The sequence below is a fragment of the Herpailurus yagouaroundi genome, unplaced genomic scaffold (assembly GCF_014898765.1).
Source record: "Herpailurus yagouaroundi ecotype Mexico unplaced genomic scaffold, PumYag 166, whole genome shotgun sequence".
Lineage (NCBI taxonomy): Eukaryota > Metazoa > Chordata > Mammalia > Carnivora > Felidae > Herpailurus > Herpailurus yagouaroundi.
Window position 1 is genome coordinate 7,001,341 of NW_024412407.1, and position 21,825 is coordinate 7,023,165.

The 21,825-nt window shown below is 52.1% G+C and overlaps 1 protein-coding gene across 4 annotated transcripts in view; it reads left to right on the forward strand.

Annotated features, from left to right (window-relative positions):
- VDR (vitamin D receptor) overlaps nucleotides 1–21,825 on the forward strand; it is a 57,195-nt gene that overhangs the window by 22,472 nt on the left and 12,898 nt on the right. For all 4 annotated transcript variants that reach the window (XM_040488333.1, XM_040488334.1, XM_040488335.1 and 1 more), the window contains exons 2-5: nucleotides 1,955–2,102; nucleotides 12,967–13,097; nucleotides 20,573–20,757; nucleotides 21,021–21,141. In XM_040488333.1, the coding sequence (XP_040344267.1) occupies nucleotides 1,955–2,102; nucleotides 12,967–13,097; nucleotides 20,573–20,757; nucleotides 21,021–21,141 (585 nt within the window). The remainder of the gene's footprint in view (nucleotides 1–1,954; nucleotides 2,103–12,966; nucleotides 13,098–20,572; nucleotides 20,758–21,020; nucleotides 21,142–21,825) is intronic.

Consider the following 21,825-nt stretch of genomic DNA (forward strand, 5'->3'; position numbering starts at 1 on the left):
CTTTGAAAATTGCGAAATGTTTTATATACGCAGATGGGCCTATTAAACGTAAAATCCTATTTTAATAATTTTTGTAGTTTATTTATTTTGAGAGTGACAGAGAGAGCAAGCAAGGGAGGGGCAGAGAGAGAGAGGGAGAGAATCCCAAGCCGGCTCTGCATGGTCAGCATGGAGCCTGAATGAGGGCTTGAACTCATGAACCGTGAGATCATGACCTGAGCTGAAATCAAGTGTCGGACACTTAACCAAATGAACCACCCAGGAACCCCATTCATAACAATAAAAATAATAAGACGCCTATACCTACCACTCAAAGAAATAGGATATAGTGCCTATGTAAGGCCTCTGCATGCCTGTCCCCGATCTCAGTCCCTCAAAGGTTTCTATTAATCATTACTTTGTTCTTTTTTTTTTTTTGAGTCTTTATTTCTGTGCATGTGCGTGTATGTGTGTGTGTGTGTATGTGTGTGTGTGTGTGTCTAAACATTGCAGTTTAACAAATGTCAATCTAGCTGTGATGGGGACAGGCAATAGTGTCACTATAAGTACATCAAAGTTCCCAGGAAAAGAAAAGCTAAGAGAGGCGGGTCTACACCCATCTGTGATCAGGGTCCCCTCCACCCTGATCCTTATCCATCCCACTTCCTTCCTTCGTTTTTAGAAAATTACAAAAAAAAAAAAAGTATTAATTTAATTTAAATTAAATTTAAATTAAATTGCTCAAACGGGCTTTGAAATGCCAAGTCGTAGCCCCGAGATTCCATTGGAAAGAAGCTCAGAAACTCCCAAGGGTCCTCCGGAAGCTACCTCTCTCACTTCGGGGTGGGAGAACATGGTACTGGTTCCTAACTGGCTTTCTCTCTTCTATTTCTTCTGCCCCGAGGGACCCTCCTGCCCTGGGGCCAAGCGGCCATGCGATGGCCCTTGTGATGACTCAGATAGTCTCAGACTCAGATAGACTCAGATAGGAGGCAGCAAGGTCTGAAGCATCTTAGGGAGGCCGGAGGAGCTCTGAGTCTGACCGCGTGGAGCCAAGGGCCCCATCTGCCTAATGGAAGAGTTAAGTCAACCGCTTCCCGAGAAGGATTTCCGAAAGCTACTAGGTTGTGTTCCCTCGGTCCTCCCCGCTCCTCAAGTGTGAAATCCATCTGTAGATGATAATGCCTATTTATCAAAGCCATCTCTGAAAACAAGATTAGTTCACTGTATAGGACTCGCGGTATTCGGAAAGACGATTCGGTCAAATCAATGTGTTACGTTTTTGCTGGAGAAAAAGAAAAGAGAAAAGAAGAGGGAACAAGATTTTGATTACCTCGGCGCAGGGACACGGGGCTGTCAGTTCCGAGCCACGTGGCTGTGCGGAGTGGGGGTGGTTGGAATATCAAGGTCTGATTCGGGCATGTGAGCTAGTCCGTTCCTCAGACAGAGGGGCTGGGGGCTTCTATCTGCACTTGAGGGGGGGAGGGGCCCCCTTTTCTCTTGGGGGGGTTGTTCTGGGTGAAGCACCCAGAATAGGCCTCTGGCCTGCTTCAGGGCTGCCCGTGAGGTGAGTCGATGCCTCACAGCCTGTAAAGGAAAACGCCACTCTTCGGGTGAGGGTCGCAGGGTACAGAGAGGCTAAACACCTCACCCACAGCAGCCTGGCTAGTAGGCCGCAGATGCAGCCTTTGAACGCAAACCACGCTCTGAGCGGCCTCACCACAGCGCCCCCCGCAGATCGCTCTGGACTTGGGTGAGGGAGCCCATCTTCCGCTCCACAGAGAGTCCGGAGGGTAAGCTGTGGTGTGGCGCGTCACGAGACGAGGGCGCCAAAGAAATCCTGCTCAGGCCTGCAGCCTGGGGAGCTGCCCGACCTCGCCGAGTTCCTGGCAGATGGGGGTAGGGGTGCAAAGGATGCCAGCCAGCCCTGGCACTGACTCCGGCTCTGGCCTTGGCCTGCCTGCTCTTCTTGCAGGGACGGAAGCGATGGCAGCCAGCACTTCCCTGCCTGACCCTGGCGACTTTGACCGGAATGTGCCCCGAATCTGTGGGGTATGCGGAGACCGAGCCACCGGCTTTCACTTCAACGCTATGACCTGTGAAGGCTGCAAAGGCTTCTTCAGGTGAGTCCTCCCCAGGGGCCAGCGGAAGGAGAGGAAGCAAGATTTCCCTGCATGAAGAGAACCCCTGCATCTTCCCTGTCTCTGTCCTTCCCATGCCCATGGAACATGCGAGCTCTTACAGCCACCGGGAGTAACAGGGTCTGGGTGAGAGTATCTTCTTCCTCCCCTCCTTTCAGCTCCAGCTACGTCCTCTGACCTTCTCAGAAATGGTTTTCCTGAGGTTTCCGTCTAGGTCCCCACTTTCCCATTACCCCTTGACCCATAGTCCCCTCTATTAACCCACATGTCTGTCCTGGAGTGACAGGGCCTCCTAACAGATGGATGACCACAGGCGTGCCCTTGGGGGCGTCCTAGAACTTGGCCTCAGCGCTTGTCCTCCCATCCACATGAAACCATTCCTTGGAACAAGGGAAATAGCACCCTGGTTGGACCTCTGTGCTTGACCTGTGCCCATATCTTCACCCATGGCTGGCTGTCCCAGGATGGAAAGCTCAGGCGATGTCAGCAACGTGCCAGCCGTCCTGTTCAGTCAGGGCCAGTTTCTCTACCCGCTGCCTCTTCTCTTCTCCAGCGAGCCCAGTGTCACAAGTGCAAACAGTATGGGGAAGGTATTGGAAAGGCTGAATGAAGGGTGTTCCCATCCAAAGGGAGGAGGGGAGGATGGGAAGGTGATGAATTGCAGTATAGGACTGAGAAACATGAGGAGTGAGCATTGGGCGTATATTGGAGAGAGAGCAAGCAGGAGAGAAGCCTGGAAGAAAACATGAAAAGAAGAGCTTCTGTATAAGAGTCTTAATTGGAGGTGAGTAAAGAAAAGGACAAGGCTTTGGCCATCAAGAGAGGAAAGAGTGAATCAGGTCCAGAACAAGAAGGCAGAGGTCGGCCTGGTTGTCTGAACTGAAGGGCCCACCCACTGGCTTTGAGGGCAGAGTGAATCAGAGCCTGGGACGTTGTGAGATGCCTGCCCTGCCCCCCCCCCCCCCCCCTACCGAGCACAAGGACTCGTGGGCCGTCTGTGAACACAGCTCCCAACTCACCTGCCCCCTGTCCTGGGAACCAGCTGGCCTGGAGTTTCCCTGCCTTGAGCAGTCGCTGGTCAGCGGGGTTTCTGTGGGTGCTAATTGACTGTTTGGCCTGGCGCGGGTTGCCCACTTGGCTTCCTGGCAGGCTGCTCCCCAGCTTGGGGAACCAGACCAGCAGCATCGCTGGCTGCAGACTCTGCTGCCGTGTGGCTCATTCCTCTGCACTTCCTGCAGGGTGGGCCTTCCGGAGCCCCACCTGGACCCTTTCCTGCCCCCGGCCTCCGAAGTAATAATGGGGAAGGAGGGTGTGTGCGCACATCAGGGCTGCTTCCTACCTTAAAAGCAGCCAGAAGTGTGTGAGCTATAGCGGTGGCCGTGCCGTTGCCCTCCCTTGCTCAGATCTTTTGACTTCTCTGTTTCAGTTACCTCAACCATGCACCTGACTTTGTCATCTGACTCCTCTCGTATATAGTGTTAGTCTGGGGATTGATTCGATGACATATACAAAAGTACTTTAAAAAACATAAAGTATGATATGTTATTTTGGAACCTGATGGGTCAATACTTATGTCCTTCATGGAACGCTGCCCTCATGAAATAAACAGACGTCTCTCCAGCCACACACCTTCCTTTTGTTGTTTTTTTTTTTTTTTTCTTTGACACACTCACTCAATGGATTTTGATGAGCACCTGTTATCAAGGCACTGGGCTAAGAGCTGGCAATACGGGGACTCTGACCAAAGGTCATACGTCACCCATCTGCAACCCAAAGGTCTCCAACAGCTCTTGGGGCTGTTTGGTTAATTCCTAGATCCCTGTCCCCAACCCCCTCTCTTTCTAGGTCACCTATCCCTGGGGTTCAGCTCTGGGAGATGAGACTCTTAGGCGGCTGCTTATTGGGTTCTGACATACTGGAGGTCAATTCCTTGCCAGAGTGGCTCCAACTCCCATGAACCTGTGCTTCCTCCCCTCAGACACACCACTACTCCTTGAGGCAGGACCATGATAGGTAGGCATCTGGGTGGAGGGAGGACAGGCTCCCTGATGCCCAGGGCTAGGTGTGGGAAATGACAAAATGGACAGGGATGGTACGTTTGTATGTCACCCACCCTGAGCCCCCTTTCCAACAACCCCTGCGTGGAAGTGCTGGTATTACGGGCAGCATTCTGCTTTTGTCCTGTTACCCTGTCCTTGTCTGCCTTGTGTCTTTACTGTCCCTGCCGTGATGACTGGGCCAGGATGCACTTTCTGAAGAGCCAACACCTCTTGTTGTTTGTCTTGATTTTGTTTGATAAAAATACACACCCACCCACCCACCCACCACACACACACACACACACACACACACACACACACAATCAGTCAATCTTCGTTATTTGTAGATTCTGTATTTGCAAACTTGGCCACTTGTTAAAACTTCCTTGTAGTCCCCACATCAATGCTTGCAGAATTTTGTGGTCATGGTGGTGTCAGAGTGGTGAAAACTTCAAGACCCACGACGCACACATTCCCAGCCAAGGTGGAACAAGGTGACATCCTGCCTTCTTGTTTCAGCTCTCAGGCTACAAACAAGTGTCCTTTTTGTGGGCTGCTTAGTACCACAGTTTTTGCATCTTTGTGCTATTTGGTGGTGATTCCACTGTTTAGGATGGCCCCAAGCATAGTGCTGAAGTGCCATTAAGTGGTCCTAACTAAGCACAAGAAAGCTTCGATGTGCCTTATCAAGAAAACAAGTGTTCAAGAAGCTTCATTCAGACATGAGCTACAGTGCTGTTGGCTGAGTTCAGTTTTAATGAATCAACAATATATATTAAGTAAGGTCCCTTTAAATAGCACATGTGAAACAAGGTTATGTATTGATTGATTGATGAAAATGTTGTGACCAGAGGCTCCCAGGAAGCTAACCCTGGGAACAGTGGTTCAGTATGTGTTAATTCAGTGCTCATGGTGCCCTCACAGAACATAACTGTTGCCAAAAAGAAAAATCAATTAAATATACATAATTGCTCCTCTTTTCTCCCCCTTACCCTTGCTTCTTTACTTCATCCAAATTCTATTTGGTATTTTTCTATTTTTAGTCTATTTCAGATAGAACCCCCTTGCCACTTATGTCTGTTTGTGAAATCCTGATCCCAGGAAGAAAGGTCTACGTTTGGCGGGGGGGTGGGGCCGGCGTACCTTCTCAGTGTCAGGTTCCACATCCTTAGGAACACAAAGATAAGTGCAACCAAGTCCTTGCTCTTGGGGAGTTCACTCAACCCGTTCATGGTGTTCTCAAGGAAAGAGGATCCCTTTCGTGCTGAGTCACTGGCTATTTACCAAGCCCTGGGGACCAGTCTGACCATTCAGTCTTTGGTTTGACTTCCAAGATAGTCAAACTAACCTACCATAGGAGCTCATTGTGGTCATCCCAGCAGGTCCAGAATTCATAATCAAACCAAAATGGGATTATGAAGGTTGGACAGTGACCACAGTTCTATTGATCTATGGTCAGACCATAGAGACCATTAGAGACCACTGTTGGCCAATTTGTCCTACAAGTTATTTCATGCTGTTTCTGCTTCATGTTCCTCTGGAATACATGGACTTCCTGGGGGGGAAAATGATATTTCCAGTGTGAATAAAATGGCATGGGTAGGCTTGTAAAAGGTTATATGTCTTGGCTCTGTCAACAGCCAGAGCATAAGTAAGGGCCAGAGGGGAAAAATTCGTAGGTCTACTACAAAGGATATATATATATTATACGATCTGTGGATGTGAATGAATCTCTGGTCATGAGTGGCTTAGTTCAGACTCTAATATAAAATAAAGGAAAAGATATAAAGGACAGGAGAAAATCCGAGGGACCTCTTTGAAGAAGAGAATTAAGAGTATGGTGAAGTTTAAGAGGTGGTCCTGGGGGGTGCCTGGGTGACTCAGTCAGTTAAGCCTCCGACTCTTGATTTCGGCTCAGGTGATGAGCTGGCAGCAGTGAGATCGAGCCCCATGTCAGGTTTTGTGCTGGGTGGGGAGCCTGCTTGAGATTCTGTCTCTCTGCCCCTCCCTTGCTTATGCTCGCTTTCTCTTTCTCTGTCTCAAAATACAATAAAATAAAATAAGGGGAAAAAAGAATACAGATAAAAAAGGTGGGATAAAAAAGGTGGGATAAAAAAGGTGGTCTTGGAATGCAGGGTTGAGAAACAGATCACTGCCTCTTCCTCTTGTCTTCTTCCTCCTTGTTGACCCCTCCTTAATCCAGACACTGTGAAGGCGTGCATTGCAAGTGCCAAGCTAACAAACACAGAGTGGAGAAATGCCTTCTTGTTTGCGGGCCTCAAGGTGCTCAGGGACCTTGTTAATTATGAGTCCTGTGGAGTGCAGGGGGCAAAAGGCAGGCTGGTGAGGATCCGGGAACACGAGGAATGTTCTGGCTTTCGGGAAGTCCCCCCAGCTGATACTGCAAGAGCCGTGATGTGAAGGGGAGCAGAGAAACGAGGCGGATGGCCAACGACTTAAAACTCAAAGGGCTTACGGGCACTGGAGTAAACAGAGAGGAGAGAGGAGCAGGGCGTTCTATGAGCGCCAGTAAATGTGTCCCCACGACATCGGGGCTGCCGGAGAAAACTTTGTCCAGTTCAGCTTGGCAGCTGGCAGCTTCTTCCATGGCCGCTCGAGACTGTGACTGAAAGAGAACGAGGAAGGTTGTCCGCGGATGGGTCAAGAGTAGTTTTGGAAGCTTGGGTCGAGGAGGCCGGATTATTTGCAGAGGGAATGTCACTGGAGTTGTGAAGAAAGGCAGCTGCAGGCATGTGAAGAAGATCTTACGTTTTGGGGAGGAACTCAGGTCTCTCATCAAGGCTTATTGGCAGGAAGTCACTCTCGGCACACGTGGGGGTCGTCCCTGTGCTATGGCAGTATAGGGCCAGTGGAGAGGACCGCCAGCGGTGACCCCTCATTTCCAAACCACCCCTCTCAGGGACTGTGTCTCTCCCAATGGCTTTGTGCCAGAGGAGACCCCCAAACGGCCTCTGCTGCATGTTCCTGGACTTTAGGGGGCACGTTTTTTTTTAAATTTTTTTTTAACGTTTATTTATGTTTGAGACAGAGAGAGACAGAGCATGAACAGGGGAGGGGCAGAGAGAGAGGGAGACACAGAATCTGAAACAGGCTCCAGGCTCTGAGCGGTCAGCACAGAGCCCGACGCGGGGCTCGAACTCACGGACCGTGAGATCATGACCTGAGCCGGAGTCGGACGCTTAACCGACCGAGCCACCCAGGCGCCCCTAGGGGGCATGTTTTGATGGCTACTCTGGCTTGGATTGAGGTACGGTATATTCATAAGGAGGACGATGTTATGTAAGAATACTGGAAGCTTTGGAATCAAACAGATCTTGATTCGGATCCTGCTTTCACACTTATTAGCCGCGTGATGTGAAGCAAGTGATTTAACCCTCCAGTCCTTTTCATATCACCTGTAAAATAGGGATAATGCCCATCCTGAAAGGTCGTCGTTGATAGCCTTGGAGATAATATGCAAAATACTGGCATCGAAGGCTCTCGGGAAGCGGAGGCTATTACCATCGTCCTTTTGTAGTGTGTTGCCTCTGAGAACAGACAGCCCTTTCCTCTCCTCTCTTGCGGAACCTGGAATGTGTGTGTAAATAACTCCTGTGCGCGGCTCAAAAGAAGCAGCAGCAGCGGAGCAAACGGTCCGGAAGGGCATATAAGTGAAAAGCAAGTCTCCTTCCCTACCCAGTTCCCGTGCCCCTACCTCCTCCAGAAGCTGTCGCTGTCACCAGCTCGCTGTGTTCGCTGCCAGACTCTTTATATGAAAGCACGTGTGCGGGTTTATGTGTGTGTGCACAGGCATGCACGGGCACGGGGAGGTGGGCGTATATACTAAACTCACCCTCCCGCACTTGCTTTTATCTACCACAGAGCATTTCTTCAAGCTGGTTCCCGTTTCCACGTTCTTCCTCTGTCCTTTCCACAGCCCTGTCATCTTGCATGGATATACTATGATGTGATGGACCAGTTCTCTCTCTCTTTTTAAAAAATGTATTGGAGAGAGATGGAGCATGAGCGGGGGAGGGTCAGGGAGAGCGAGGAAGAGAGAGAATCCCAGGCAGACTCTGTGCACTGTCTGTGCGGACGGAGCCCAAGTCGGGGCTCGAACTCAAGAACCGCGAGATCGTGACCCGAGCCGAAATCAAGAGTCAGGTGTTGGACCGACTCAGCCACCCAGGCGCCCTTGGACCAGTTCTCTCTCTTTTAAAAAAAAAAATTTTTTTTAATGTTTTATTTATTTTTGAGAGAGAGAGAGAGAGTACAAGCAAGGGAGGGCAGAAAGAGAGGGAGACACAGGCTCCAGGCTCCGAGATTTCTGTGACACTCAACGTTGCGGTGGAGACAGAGCCCAGAGCTGGTACTTGGCCCCGGGCTTGGGTTTCACAAGGTGTGTCTCTGGTGATAGGGCCACCTACCCGAGAAGGACCCTACTGTCCCAAGCCCGAGACACTGGCCTTGGGCACTTCAGGCTTCTGTGAATTGCCTGTCACGTTTTGATGAATTGGTCAATGTCCTCTCTCACCCCTGACTTTCTAGAAACTGTGTCTATATTTAGCTTGGCTGCACCACCCCTACCCCTCCTTCCTGAGCTGGGGTATAATTGCCAACCATCCAGAGGATGACAGGGTCCAGGCTTAGAGAGGAGCTAAGGCGATGGGCTCCCACGGAAACTCGAAGCTCTTGTTTCTCAAAACCGAACCAGCTCACAAGCAATTAGCACTGGGAGGAAGACAGGGCAGGGCGTGGATCTTTAGGACAAAGCACAGAGCCACGGCTGGCCAATCTGGCTGCTCCGACTCCTTGTGGGCAGAGGCTAGATGACAGCCACATGTGTGGAAGTGCCCTTAGAAGGCAGGGGATCGGGGAAGAACCGGGTCTCAAGCTCGCAGGACCTGCGGCCCGGCAACTGGGCTGGACTGGGCGTACCTGAAAGCCATTTCAGAAGAGGACCTGGGTCCGGCCGTCGGAGGCGGCGAGGGAGTTTCCATCTCCTGAACACCGACCCACGCTCCAGAGTGTGACAGTGTTCTTTGTGATGGCTAACCTCCATCTTCCTGGCTACAATTCCAGGGTCCTGCCTCTGATTCTGTCTTTAGAGAAGCCAGGGCAGAGCTGCTTACTATAATTTTGCATACTAATCATTTAAGAGCTGCATGAATTTAGGGGCTCCTTTCTGCGTTGTTCAACTAATGTGCAGACACGCAGCAAAGTTGGTGGGCTTTGGGACAAAGTGTGGCAAAGGGTGAAAAGCACAAGCGGCCTTCTTTTCATTTTTTTATGTTTATTTTTGAGAGACAGAGAGAGAGGGAGACACAGAATCTGAAGCAAGCTCCAGGCTCTGAGCTGTCAACACAGAGCCCGACGTGGGGCTTGAACTCACGAACTGTGAGTTCATGACCTGAGCCGAAGTCAGATGCTTCACCGACTGAGCCACCCAGGTGCCCCCACAAGTGACATTCTTACCCCAGATCTGAGCCTTACTGGGAGATAATGTGCCTGGCCAGAAGGCTTTTAACATTTTCTTCCCTCCTTCCCTCCCTCCTGCCTTCCTGCCTTCCTCTCCTCCCCCTCTTCTTCCTCCTTCTTCTCCATTTCTCCCTCCTCCTCCTCCTGCTTTGTTTCTCAGTACTCATGAGAGTACTCCTACTACAGAGACAAAGCTGGAAGCAAGGATACTGGGTCCTCCCTTCCCAGTGTTTTCTTTTAAGCCAGATCTGCTTTTTTTTTTTTTTTTGGATTCCAACCCAGCCTTGTTTAGAGTCCACTCCTGTTGTCAGGCAATGCTGGGCTGAGTGGCTATCTCCAAGTCCTCTGTGTGTGGAAGCCTGGGGTGGGGTGGGGGGGGGGGGCTTCAGATTTACAATGAGGAAGATAAAAGAAAGATGGTCATGGTCCACATCTCTTTCTGAGCGACCTTGCAGGTGGGGGAGGTGCCCACCAGTGAGAGTCAGAGGCAGGTGCACTAGAGCACGAGGAAGGAGGGACAGGCCTCCAAGGGATGTGAGGCTGCCTCTCGTGGGGGGCCTCAGGGAGCTCTCAGCCCCCAGCACAGGGCTGGTGGGAGGCTTTGGCAAACGTGTCTGGAGGTGCCACATGTAGGCTCCTCCTGGTGCCCCAAACCCTGGAGAATGAACAGGAAGAGCTCTGAGCCAGACAAGACAGTGGGTGGAAGGAAAAAGCAGACCCTCCACTTCTGGGCAAAATGCCTAGTTGTAAAAAAAAAAAAAAGGAAATGAGAGTTTACTCTGAATTAGAAACTTCTGGCCCTTGAATAAGTTTAGAGAATTACAGGCATTCTGGGGCCTGAGCCTTTGTGGTAATAGGCAGAGCCACAGGAGCCACAAGTGGGAAAGAGGGGGAGGAGTAAAGGAGTGAATCCATCGCACGTCCGGTGGTGACGGCCGTATCTCATTTCGGGGTAGCCAGGGTACCTCCATATTTGCTTGTCCCTCTGGAGAACTACAATAGATGGATGGAGGCTCAAGGAGAAGGGCTTTCTAAAGCCCTTCTTAAAGGCAGGCAAAAGCCTAAAGTACAGTCCCTCCCTGGGTAGTCACTGCAGGGGTGGATGTGGCCTTTAGTGGTCTGGACTTGACCCCCATAGCCTCATGTTTCTCCACCTCCCTGTGTAGCCCTGTCTACTGGGGCCCCCTTGGGTCAGAAGAGGCATAACAGGAGGGTACGGGCAGCCAAGGTCCAAAACCAAAAGCAGCTACCTCGTGAGCCACTGGGTCATCGTTGGCCTTGAGTTGTTCTCAAGAGCCAGCCGCCTGGAGCTCTTTGCCTGTGGGCTCCACCTCACTGAGCACCTTGTTTCTAGAGATGAGAGGGGTTGTACACGAAGCTAAAGCTGAGCCTCACATCTCTAACAGCCAACCAGGGAGCCTTCACTTCTTGCTAAATCACCTCACTGAAAAGTTTCTTCCCCTCGGTGGTCCCATCTATGAAATGAGGAGGTCCACCAGTAAGTAGTCTCTTGGGTCCCCTAACCATCTGTCCATTATCCGCCAACGAGTATGTTTGTCTCAAACTCTGTATGTCTTCTAGTGAATGTGAACAGTGAGCCATTTTTCACCAAGAAATAAAACTAGTGTGTGGCCAACTCCTCTCTAAGAGAAACGGTTGGACCCGGGCCTTTGCTTCCAAGGCTTGAGCATCTATCGCCACAGCTCCTTGGAAGGTGCTGCTGCTCACAGAGAAAGTGATTCTGCCACCATCCCTCCCCAACTAACTCCTGTCACCCGTCCTGGGGCAAACAAGTGGGGCCTGCCCCTGCTAGGGCTGGGAAAGCACGAGGAACCTGTAGGACACGGATGATGCAGCCTCCCCAAATCCCATGTGGTGTGGCTGGCAGCAGGGGAGAAAGCCAGATTAGGGAAAATGAGCCCTCAAGCTTGCACATGCACGCATAGGCGCGCGCACACACACACATACGCACACACACAATTTTACATAGAATACCAGCAGCCGGGGAGACCAGCTTCCTAGCTAAGAACCTTTGGTAGTTTTCTGTCCTTGAAGAATCCTTGCTTCCTCTGCCTTTTGGAAAGCCAAGGCCAGACCTTGGCTCAGGGCTCCCGCCCGCTCATCTGGCCTTTTCTCTCTGGACGTGTTACCTGGATACCTAAAGCTACGGTTTGGGCCCTTCCTCCCTTCTCCACGCACCCGTGCGCATGTCTGTTCCTGAACCAGGGATGCTCTAATCACAGACCTCCAGGCTCTAGATGACTTAAAGCGGCCACTAGTGCCCTCACCTCTCGTAATGGCTCACTAAAAGCAGTGAGGGCTGTTCTACAGATTTCAGCATTTTTGTTTCTTTAGTAAAAAAAAGAATGTTTCTTTATTTATTTTTGAGAAAGACAGAGACAGAGCTCCAGCAGAGAAGGGGCAGAGAGAGATGGAGATACAGAATCTAAAGCAGCCACCAGGCTCTGGGCTCTCAGCACAGAGCCCAAGGGGCTGGTGGGAGTGCTTGAACTCAGGAACTTGGAGATCGTGACCTGGGCTGAAGTCCCACGCTTAATTAACTGAGCCACCCAGACTCCCCAGTATTTTTAAAAATTTCACTAGGCTAATTCATTCATGTATTTCCTGTGTAGTAATAATAATAATAATAATAATAATAATAGAGTGAGAAGTAGAGTGCCATCAAAGTAAATCAGGGGCGCTATGCTGGCTCAGTGGCTAAAGTGGGCAGATCTCAATTTCTGGATCATGAGTTCAAGCCCTGGGGGTAGAGCCCACTTTTTAAAAAAAAGCAATCAGGGGCGCCTGGGTGGTGCAGTCAGTTAAGCGTCCGACTTCAGCCAGGTCACCATCTCGCGGTCCGTGAGTTCGAGCCCCGCGTCAGGCTCTGGGCTGATGGCTCAGAGCCTGGAGCCTGTTTCCAATTCTGTGTCTCCCTCTCTCTCTGCCCCTCCCCCGTTCATGCTCTGTCTCTCTCTGTCCCAAAAATAAATAAACGTTGAAAAAAAAATTAAAAAAAAAAAGCAATCATAGTAATAATAAATAAATAAATAAATAAATCCTTTCAAATAGTAAATAAAATAAATAAATGAAAGCGATGATGGGAGCAGAGTAGGCAATGACAGAAGGAGGAGGAGCCTGGAGTGTGGGGGGAGGGAGCGGTGGTCACTGAGAACGGCCGGGGCCTGGGCCCCGAACCCTCTGTGGGAGACGCGGAGATCCCAGGGGTCTTGCCGGCAGGCCTGGGTGGTCACAGTCCCTGCCGGCAGCCAGGGCCAAGGCTGGACGGTGGGTGGCACAGAGGTGGCAGGTGCTCTCTCCCTCGGCAGGCGAAGCATGAAGCGGAAGGCGCTGTTCACCTGCCCCTTTAACGGCGACTGCCGCATCACCAAGGACAATCGCCGCCACTGCCAGGCGTGCCGGCTCAAGCGCTGTGTGGACATCGGCATGATGAAGGAGTGTGAGTGCTCGGGGGCCAGGGCGGGGGGTCGGCACTAGAAGGGGAAGGTTTCGTGCTGCTGTTCGTGCAGGTTTGGCCCGAGAGGTGTGTGGTCCTTCCCCTGGGGCTGCTGGCGCCCTGCATGTGGAGCTGGGGCCCTGAGGCCAGAACAGCAGGGTCCAGGCACCAAGAGGGTACTGCGAGCCTCTCTAGGGTCTGTATATGCGTCTCAGAGGCCTGGGACAGCCCCTCCAGAGCGAGGCCTGTGAGGAGGGCAGTGCGGGGCACTGCCTTCCTGAGCCCCGAGCAGTCCTCCTCCACGACCACATCATTATACTCACCAACCTGCTCAATGACCCAGGGTTCTTTGGACTTTGGGAGAGTGAGCTGCTGAGCTTGGGGAGGGACAGGAGTGGTGGGGAGAATATTGAGAGCCCAGTTGACATCCGGGGTCTGTCCCCCCTCCTCTGCCTCTGCAGCCTTCCTGCCACTCTGGTCCCTGGGCGGATCTGCCGGCTGGAGCCTAGAGGAGACCAGGGGAAAGAGTCTGTGAGCGGAAGCACCGGACTCTAGGATGACCCTCTGGATCCAGATAGAGAGAGAGGAGCGGTCCTAGGACTTCCCGTCCAGCTCTGGGGTTGGAGGAGAGGACCAATAGCAAATTCGTTTGTTCTAACCCTCGATTAAAAACAGCCCCTGGACTTTGTTTCTGAGCTGTGGTACCAGTTATTTGGTAACTAGAGTAGCCATTAAATTCAGCAGACCCTGGGAGGGGCTAGCCTGGCCCTCCCCGGCCTGGAGACCAGGGCACTGGGCCAGCCTGGGCATGGGTGCCCCCTGCACATTCAGCCCTGCCTGTCTGCAGTCTGCACGCTGATCCCCTCCTTGGCCCTGGGACAAGGCTTGTGCCCTGCTAACCTGTGGGCCTGGGGAGGCTGAGGAGGGGTGCTCAGATGCAGGCACCCCGGGAGGCCCTCCTGGCTATGGGGCTATCGTTTTGGGGAGCGAGGGAGGCAGGTACAGGGAAGATGTGTCCGGAACAAGGGAAGAGTCACGGGATAGGGCTTAGGGGATGGCAAGTTTCTTCCTTGATGGGAAAAAAACCCTTCTCTGTTGTTGGGGAACAGAGACAGCGTGAAGGCCCTCACCTGGAGCCTCCTCCTTGGGCCTGGGGATCACAGCCCTCCACTCCTGATCCCGGCTCCCCAGTCAACACTGACAGTTCTGGAAGAAGTTTCCAGGCTGTTGTTCCTCCTCGCCCCCACGGGAGCGGGCAGGCCTGGACATGCTGATCTCTCCTAGCCCAGTCCCCTGCCCCACCCGACTCCCGTGTTTATCCTGGAGCAGAGCAGGCCAAGGCTGAGTGCCTCATGCGGCTTCTCACACACTGGCTTAGTGTGGCCTCCTCTGTGCGAGGCGTGAGGGTGGACACAAACGAGATGCGGTACTTAGAGCCCCTGCTCCTGCCCTCAAGGAACACACATCCTCCACGGGGCAGGGAGCCTGGGTCTCAGGCTTTTGCCAACCAAGAACCACCATGGTTGCACGTCTGGGATTCAGTAAGGCTCTGCCCCAGAACTTCTGGTCGGTGCCAGCCTCACTGCTGTTCCAGAGGCCCCTCTCCTAGGTCTCAGGAGGGAGGAGGTGTTGCATCCACTTAGAATAGGACGAACACTTGGAAATCATCTGAGACCCAGAAAAGTAAGACTATCAGGACTGGAGTCAGAAAGCGAGTCTCCATGTCTGCTTCTAGATCCCTCCTGGTCCGCAAAGAGAGCTCTGCATCCGTGGTGATGAACAGGTCTTGGGTGCGTCCAAGTGCCTCCCCCCAAGAACACCGTGTGGTGGTGGGTGGGGGCAGCAATCCAGAAATGGATGCCCACCCCTCAACTCTCAACAGCTTTGCCCTTCAGCCATCCCAAACACAGCCTCGGTCTTCCCCAACAGAGCCCTGTCCCCGTCCTGTTATGTATCCACAGTAATCCCACACCCCTGCCCTGCTATATGCCCAGGGCACTTGTGTCCTTGCCCTACTGTGTGCAACCCTGTGCTCCCATCTTGCTATATGCCCAGGACAGTCCTGGGTCCTCACGCTGCTATATATCCACTGTAGGCCCACACGCCTACCCTGCTGTATGGCCAGGGCAGCCCTGTGTCCCCCAATCTCAGGATGCCCGCGCAGGGAGCTCCAGTGAGTGAGGTGTGGGCTGGTAGAGCTGAGCTCTTGGAGTCTGGGCCCCAGAGCTCCTGTTACATGGAAAGTTTGAGCTAGCACTAGGCGCGTTCTTGCCACTGCTCTAAGGGAGGGTCCTTCCGGAAGAGCTGTAGTTCTCTGCGTCAATCTAGCCCAGTTTAAAGAAGTCTGTCAGAGCGTCTGAGCCTAGAGCTCCCAACTCAGAAACCTAGGAGAGCCGCTCATGTATCACCTGGGCTGGTGATTGCCTGAAGGCTCAGCCTCCCAGAGACAATTTTGTATCAACATTTGTAAAACCCCCGGACACCTCCGGGCGGGCTCGCTACGAAGGGAGCTGCAAACACAGGCTCCCTTCAGGCAGGGGCAGAGAGGGGGCCCTTGCCTAGAGGCAGCTCAGGAAGGGGAAGGGGCTGGGTGTGGGAAGTCCTACTGAGTGCAAGATACATGCAGTTTCTGGTTAAATTCTCATAAGAATCCCTAAAGATGTACATACTTCTGTTGTTTTTTTTCATAGATGGGGAAGCGCAGAGGAATTAAAATTCCATGCTTTTAAGCTAATAAGATGTATCTCCCACGGGTCTATAGATCAGAAAGATCTCCCAAATCTGCTATTGTCCGTGTCATTCACTTGATCACGCTTCCAGAGCTTGACTTCCAAATGCAGTTCTAGACTTCATGAAACAGGGAACGTCCTGCATGGGGGCACCGTGCGCAAAGCCATTTTAGCACTCAGCAGGCAACCTAGACAGGAGGCAGAAAAGCTACAGAGGAGCCATGTGGGTTTCACAAAAATCTATAAACACAGCTCATGTGCTTTATTCACTGGAGAGCCCATCAAATGTTCTTTCAGAACCTGTTCGCTCTTATTCTAGGTCAAAGGCTTTCAACTCCAAAACATGGGTCCTCCTACATCATGGTAACGGCATTTTCGGTAGCAATTTCTTGAGAAAGTGATTTTTAAAAAACGCACCATTCCCCGTGAAATTAGCAACCCCTTTAGACAATGACCTATTTGATAAATCACAATGCGCATCTGCCCGTGTGAGACACTTGTGACTTACTCGGTCTCCAGACAATTTTGCCTGGAGGGAGGCTCGGGGATTGGCAGCCTCCATTAGAAAATGGCAGGTCTCAGCATTTCCTTCGCTAGCACTGCACACAGGAAGGCAGTAGCTATTTGATACAGTGATTGAGAAGAACAATGGCATAAGGTTAACCTTGGATCTTCTTAACTTTGTCCTTTGAAAGTAAATCATTTACAAACTTTGCTACTTTATTTACTTTTTCATGCTCTTCAGACGGGTTGGAACACTCTGTGTGTTCCACGGCTGAGGACAAGAGTCCCACTGAGCAAGTAGAGCCAATTGTAATCACAGGCGGTAGGGAGTAGTGGTTACAGTTTTGGATTCTAGAGCCTTATTGCCCAGGCCCGAATACCAGCTTCACCATGTGTTAGCTGTATGACTTTGAACAAGGTACATAGCCTCTGGGCCTCCATTCCCTCATCTGCAAACTGGGGATAATAGCACCTGCCTTAAGAGGTTTTAATGAGCACTAAATATATGAGCTAATGTTTAAGAAACATTTAGAATGGTGTCCGGCACATAAAAAGTTCTATATTTTTAATCCATTTTTATTACCACTGTTTTTTTTTTTTTCTTCATAAAACTTGATTACCAGGATTTCCAGCTCCCCAACAGACTAGAAGTTAGCTGTTTATGGGAAGAAAGGCAGGCACTGATACAAAGGGACAACACAGAGCTTACCAGAGAGGGGGCGACTGAAAGCTATGTGAGGTAGCACAGGAACTCCACATCAGGGGTGCCTGGGTAGCTCAGTCGGTTAAGCATCCAACCTCAGCTCAGGTCATGACCTTGCAGTCTGTGGGTTCGAGCCCTGCATCGGGTTCTCTGCTGTCAGCTCAGAGTCCACTTTGGATCCTCTGTCCCCCGTCTCTCTGCCCCTCTCCTACTCACTCTCTCTCTCTCAAATAAATAAACATTAAAAAAAAAAAAAAAAAAGAGCTCCTTGGTGCACCTGAGTGATTCAGTTGGCTAAGTGTCCAACTTCAGCTCAGGTCATGATCTCATGGTCCGTGGGTTCAAGCCCCATGTTGGGCTCTGTGCTGACACACAGGCCTGGAGCCTGCTTTGGATTCTGTGTCTCCCTCTCTCTCTGCACCCCTCCCCCCACTCGTACTCTGTCTCTGTCTCTCTCTCAAAAATAAATAAACATTAAAAAAAATTTTTTTTTCAATTAAAAAAGAAAAAGAACTCCAAACCATAGCAGGCTAAGTCATATAGTGCACGGACACAGCCCTATACAATTCTGAGGTTATAACCTTGTTCCTGCAAAGTCCAGTAATTGTTCTGAATGATGATGCCTCTGAATCATCAAGAAAAGGTAATATGATGTTACAGGTGTTCTGTTACAAGGTATTCTGTCTTGAAAATGTTTCAGTCACAATTATTGAAATTAAAAAGGCAAGCTGGGCTCAGTTATCTAGTGGACTGGCATTCAATGTGTGCCATCCTGCCATTTTAGGGTACATGCAGTGCTGGTGCACGTCTCACTATCATTTCCTGAGCAAAGGACAATGACTAGCACATGGTAGGTACAATCAGCGTAGATGTGTTGGGTGTGCAATCTTTCAGACTATGGAGTCAACACCATGGCCAGGAAGCCTCGCTGGGCTAGCCTTTATGCAGAAACCACAGGAAGTGTAAGATGTTCGCCACCCCCTTAGGTATCCTATGGTTCTAGTGAAAGAGATCTTTATGTTTTAAGTTTATTTATTTATTTTGAGAGAGAGAAAGAGAAAGAGAGAGAGAGAGGTGGTGCAGAGAGAGCAGGAGAGAGAGAATCCCAAGCAGTCTCCAGCTATTGGCATGGAGCCTGACTTGGGAACTGTGAGACCATGACCTGAGTGAGATCAAGAGTCAGACATCAGGGGCGCCTGGGGGGCTCAGTCGGTTAAGCGTCCGACCTCAGCTCAGGTCACTATCTCGCAGTCCGTGAGTTTGAGCCCCGCGTCGGGCTCTGGGCTGATGGCTCGGAGCCTGGAGCCTGCTTCTGATTCTGATTCTGTGTCTCCCTCTCTCTCTGCCCCTCCCCCGTTCATGCTCTGTCTCTCTCTGTCTCAAAAAAAAAAAAAAAAAAAAAGTTAAAAAAGTTAAAAAAAAAAAAAAGAGTCAGACATCCAACTGGCTGAGCCACCCAGGTGCCCCTAGTGAAAGAGATCTTGAACATCTTAGGTTCTATCTGTGCAGGCATTTACTGGAGCCTGTACTAACCATAAATATTACAGAGTGGAAGATACTTTGGTGCCAGTGTGTGGGAGACAGTAGACATGCCCCAGAAACGAGAAATGAATGCACAGTGCAGATCAGGGCAATCCAGAAAGGCTTCGTGGTAAAAGAGGACTGTAACCTGGGGGCTGAAGAATAGACAGAGCTTGCACCGCTACAGGGGAGAGAAGACCCAGCTGGACAGGCATCCAGCGTAAGTGGAAATGAGGTGGCAAGAGCGAGCGGGTCATGTTCACAGGTCAGCAATCTTGACGTGACCAGAGCACAAGCAGTGTGTCCAGAGGCCCTGGGAAGTGACGCTGCAAAGTTAGGAAGACGTAAAAGCATGGAGAATCTTGACTTTAATTTGGACCGTGGTAAGCAGGAAGGACCCAGAAAAGGTTTCTGAGCGGGAGAGGGACGTCATAGAATCGCAAGGGGATATCAAAGCCTAGTCAGGCTGAGAAACACGTTCTGGGGTGTCTGGTGTGACAGGCAGAGCACCCCCCCCTCAGGGGAGCAGGAAAGACCAGACACCTAATCTTGGATTCCCCAGGCTAGGGCCTTGCACCTTGCCTTGAATGGAATGCTCCCTGCTCCTTCCCCTTTCACCCCACTTGACCTCTTGGAGTCTGAGCAGACACCCTCTGTGGGAGGAGGCCTGGCAGCTCTTTGGGCAGGTGAGTCAATAACCTGGGCGTGGCCTCCTGCGGTCCTCTTAGTATGGCTTACCTCAGCTGTGGAGGGAACTCAACATCCTTTGCCACAGGCTTCCTTTCCTGCCGTGCCCGAGGCTCTGGGTGCCCACCCCACCCCCCTAGGCTCTCCCTCCCCTCCCACCAACTTCGTGTATTCTCCCCCCACCTGAGGGGGCCGGGCCACTGGGCCTTTCTTAAAGCCCAGAACCCACCCACCCTGGGGTTCTACTTCCTCTCCCTGCTGTTGTGAAACTCCCCAGGTCTGTGGGCAGAAGCGCTGGCGACACCAGCACAGAGCAAGTAGCTACAGGCCGAGGGCCCCAGTGCCCACTCCCGCCGCCAGCACTCTGCAAGCCCCGGCCGGGAGGTCTGTTTGCCCGGCTGCTGTGCCAGGCGTCCCTGCTCCCAGCCCCGCCCTCCCAGGCAGCTGCCCAGCGCGGCGAGGTGGGCACGGCCCTGGGGCCCCTGCACAGCCTGATGGTGGGGTCTCCCCCTTGTCAGACACCCTCACTAGCAGCTGGAGAGAACTGCAAATCAGAGCTTCACGGTGTTATCTTCGGGACTTCTAGAGGCCTCGAAAACTTCCTTGGGCAGAAGTTTCAAGACTAGACAGGCCGGAGGAGGGGTTGTTTTGCGGGAACCGAAGAGCAAAGTCTTTCTAAGTTGGTCAGAGTAGATCAGATGCCCGAGTCCCATGCCTGGAAACTTGGGTGTGGGAATGGCTCCGAAGAGGGGCCTCTCAGCATCTCCCAGCTTCCAACACTGGGACTGGCCACACAGTGCCTCTTACCCTTCCTCCCCCAATGTCTCCCTCGAGATCATGCGCAATGAAGGTGGGGGAGAAGAGACCGGAATGAGCAGCCGCTCTGTGCTAGGCATGCATTCAGTTCTCAAAACAGCCCATCCTTCAAGGTAGGGGTTATCACTGCCACCCCACATACACGCACTTTTCGGAGGCAGGAGCAACAAAAGGGACCTTAGAAGAGTTATGATGGAACAAACTTCTTGGTCTGATTAATGAGAGGAAAGCCCAGAGAGTTCACACGGTTTGCCCAGAATCATATCACTCGTTCCTGAGAACCCAGACTCGCTAATAATGCCTGAGCATCCCACCTCTCAAATCCTTTCTCCTCCTCTCTCATGCACCTGCCTTTTCACCATGGGAAACCCAGTTTTCCATCCGTGGGGTGGACCTGTGGCAGGAAGCACGCCCGCCCTGTGAGCTCCAAGGGTGAGGGGAGCAGCCCCTCCCCTCTTGTGCCGTTAGCACCTGGAGGAAGCTTTCACATCCCTCTTCCTGCCCCCCCCCCCCCCCAGTCATCCTGACGGACGAAGAGGTGCAGCGGAAGCGGGAGATGATCCTGAAGCGGAAGGAGGAGGAAGCCTTGAAGGACAGTCTGCGGCCCAAGCTCTCGGAGGAGCAGCAGCGCATCATCGCCATCCTGCTGGATGCCCACCACAAGACCTACGACCCCACCTATGCCGACTTTACCCAGTTCCGGGTACGCGTGCTCGCCGGCTGGCTGGGAAGGATGAGCTGCGTGGTGAAGAGCCACAGGGGGAGCCGGGGCGTGGGGAGTGGGCGCGGAGGACCACGGCCATCCAGACCGGGGCAGCGAGGGAAGGGCTGCTCTGTCCCTCTGGCACCGGGGAGGCCTCCCCCTCCCGTCAGCCTTCCTCAGAGCCCCTCCTGCCAGAGATCAGGGGCAAGGTGGGAAAGTGGCCCCCAAATGTGAGCCTCTGATCCCCCGTCCTTCCCTTCCAGCCTCCGGTTCGTGGGGATGCGTGCGGCGGCGGCCGTCCCTCAAGGCCCTCCTCCAGACACACGCCCAGCCTCTCCGGGGACTCGTCTTCCACCTGCTCAGATCACTACGCGGCCTCGCTCGGTGAGCCCACTGCCGCCCCCAGGGAGCCCAGGGAGCCCAGCGTGGGAGGAGGGCCCAGAGCTCCCGCAGCCCATCTGCCCTTGGCTGCGGATGGCAGGGTAGCTGGATGGCAGGGTAGCTGTGTGCCAGTATCCTCGGAACAACCCCCCACCCTGCTTTGTTTTGGGGTTTTTCTTTTTCTTTTTTTCTTAAACAGAAGAGGGCTAACTAGCCCGAGGGCCGGTGCTGGGGGGAGGCCAAGCCGGGGTCTGTCTGCAGAGTCCCTGTTCTTTCCTCCAAACAAGGCTTCTGCCCCTGCCTCCCTCCCAGGGGCTAACCTGGTTCCTTTAAATGGTATTTTGAGCCTGGGCCTCTCGGGGGTTCTGTTTTTGGTTTTTTTTTTTTTCCAGTTTAGTTGAGATATAATTGCCATGTACCGTTATATTCGTTTCAGGAATGCAAAGTAATGATTGGATACATGGAGGTGTGGCAAAATGATTACCGCAATAAGTTTAGGTCCTCTCCATCACCTCACAGACTTACAAAGTTTTCTTTCCCTTGTGGCGAGAGCTTCCAAGATCGACTCTCTTAGCAATTTCCAAATACACGAGACAGTATAGTCCTCAGAGCCTTGGAGGGTGGTACTCGAGGGGAAGAACATGTGGGTCCGAGCATAGCCTCCCCTCCCCCCCCCCGCCGCCCCCC